The 1,177-nt window shown below is 65.4% G+C and overlaps 1 protein-coding gene across 1 annotated transcript; it reads left to right on the forward strand.

Annotated features, from left to right (window-relative positions):
- The first annotated feature begins 297 nt into the window (after window positions 1–297).
- Window positions 298–870, forward strand: LOC136470573 (uncharacterized). The gene has a single exon (XM_066468374.1). The coding sequence runs from the start codon at window positions 298–300 to the stop codon at window positions 868–870; it is 573 nt and encodes a 190-aa protein (XP_066324471.1).
- The last annotated feature ends 307 nt before the right edge of the window (window positions 871–1,177 follow it).

The following is a 1,177-nucleotide window of genomic DNA, read 5'->3' on the forward strand; positions in this document are numbered from 1 at the left end:
GGCCCACACAACCACATACGGCACGAAGGCCGACAATGAGAGTTTTACCTAGGGTTGCGGTGGAGTCGGGCGTCGCGGTGCGGGGGGTCACTTTCTTCTCTGGCGAGGTCGAGTGGCGTTGGAGTACTCCTCTCCCCCTCTTCCCTTTCTTCTCTCCTTTTCCTCTTCTTCTCCTTCTCTTCCCCTTCCTCCTTCTCATCTTCTTCTCCTTTTCTTCCCCTTCCTCCTTCTCCTCTTCTCCTTCTCTTCTTCCTCCAACTTCACCCTCTGCCTCCTCCCCTCCAACAGTAGCCGGCGATGGGGTCGGGGCGGGAAGGCCGGCGAGGGGGAGCCGTCGGAGGGCCGGCCGGGGCGGCCGACATCCCCTTGCTTGACGGAGACGGGGAACGGCGGCAGGGCGCGACCTCGGTCGCCACTGGACGTGGTGGGGGCGGCGCGCTGGTGGGACGCCGGGGCGCGCTGGGTGGCCGAGCGCGGGGCGGTGGGGCGCGTGGGGTGGCCAATCGCGCGGCGGCGGGCGCGCGACGGCGGTGGTGGAGGCGCGGGGCGACCGGGGTGCACGCGCGGCGGTGGGGCGCGCGGGGCTGCCGGGCTCGGGGCGGCCGGGCGCGCGGCGGCGGGGTGCGCGGCGACGGTGGTGGAGGCGCGGGGCGGCCAGGGTGCGCGCGCGAAGGTGGGGCGCGCGGGGCGGCCGAGCTCGTGGCAGCCGGCGCGCGCAGCAGCGGGTGCGCGGCGGTGGGCGCGCGGGGGCCGGCCGCGAGCGGGAGCGTGGGGAGGGAGATGGTCGAGCGGGATTTTTTTTCACAAGATTCCGATCGGGAATTTGGGCTGCGGCCCGATTTAGGTTTCGGTCCTTTGCCGAGGGCCTAGATCCAGGGCCCTCGGCAAAGATTTTTTATTTTTTTTTAAAAATTCTTTGCCAAGGGCCACGGGCCAGGCCCTTGGCAAAGAGCCCTTGGCAATTTTTTTTTGGTTTTTTTGGTTTGCGGATGCCTGAGGGCTCTTTGCCGAGGGCCTGGCCCGTGGCCCTCGGCAAAGAATTAATAAAAATAAAAAATCTTTGCCAGGGGCCTATCCTGGCCCTCGGCAAAGGGCTTCTTTGCCTCGGGCCTAGCCTCGGGCCCTCGGCAAAGACGATTTATAAAAAAAAATTTGGCCGAAAAACTGGTTTTAAAAA

Source organism: Miscanthus floridulus, chromosome 8 (assembly GCF_019320115.1).
Source record: "Miscanthus floridulus cultivar M001 chromosome 8, ASM1932011v1, whole genome shotgun sequence".
Lineage (NCBI taxonomy): Eukaryota > Viridiplantae > Streptophyta > Magnoliopsida > Poales > Poaceae > Miscanthus > Miscanthus floridulus.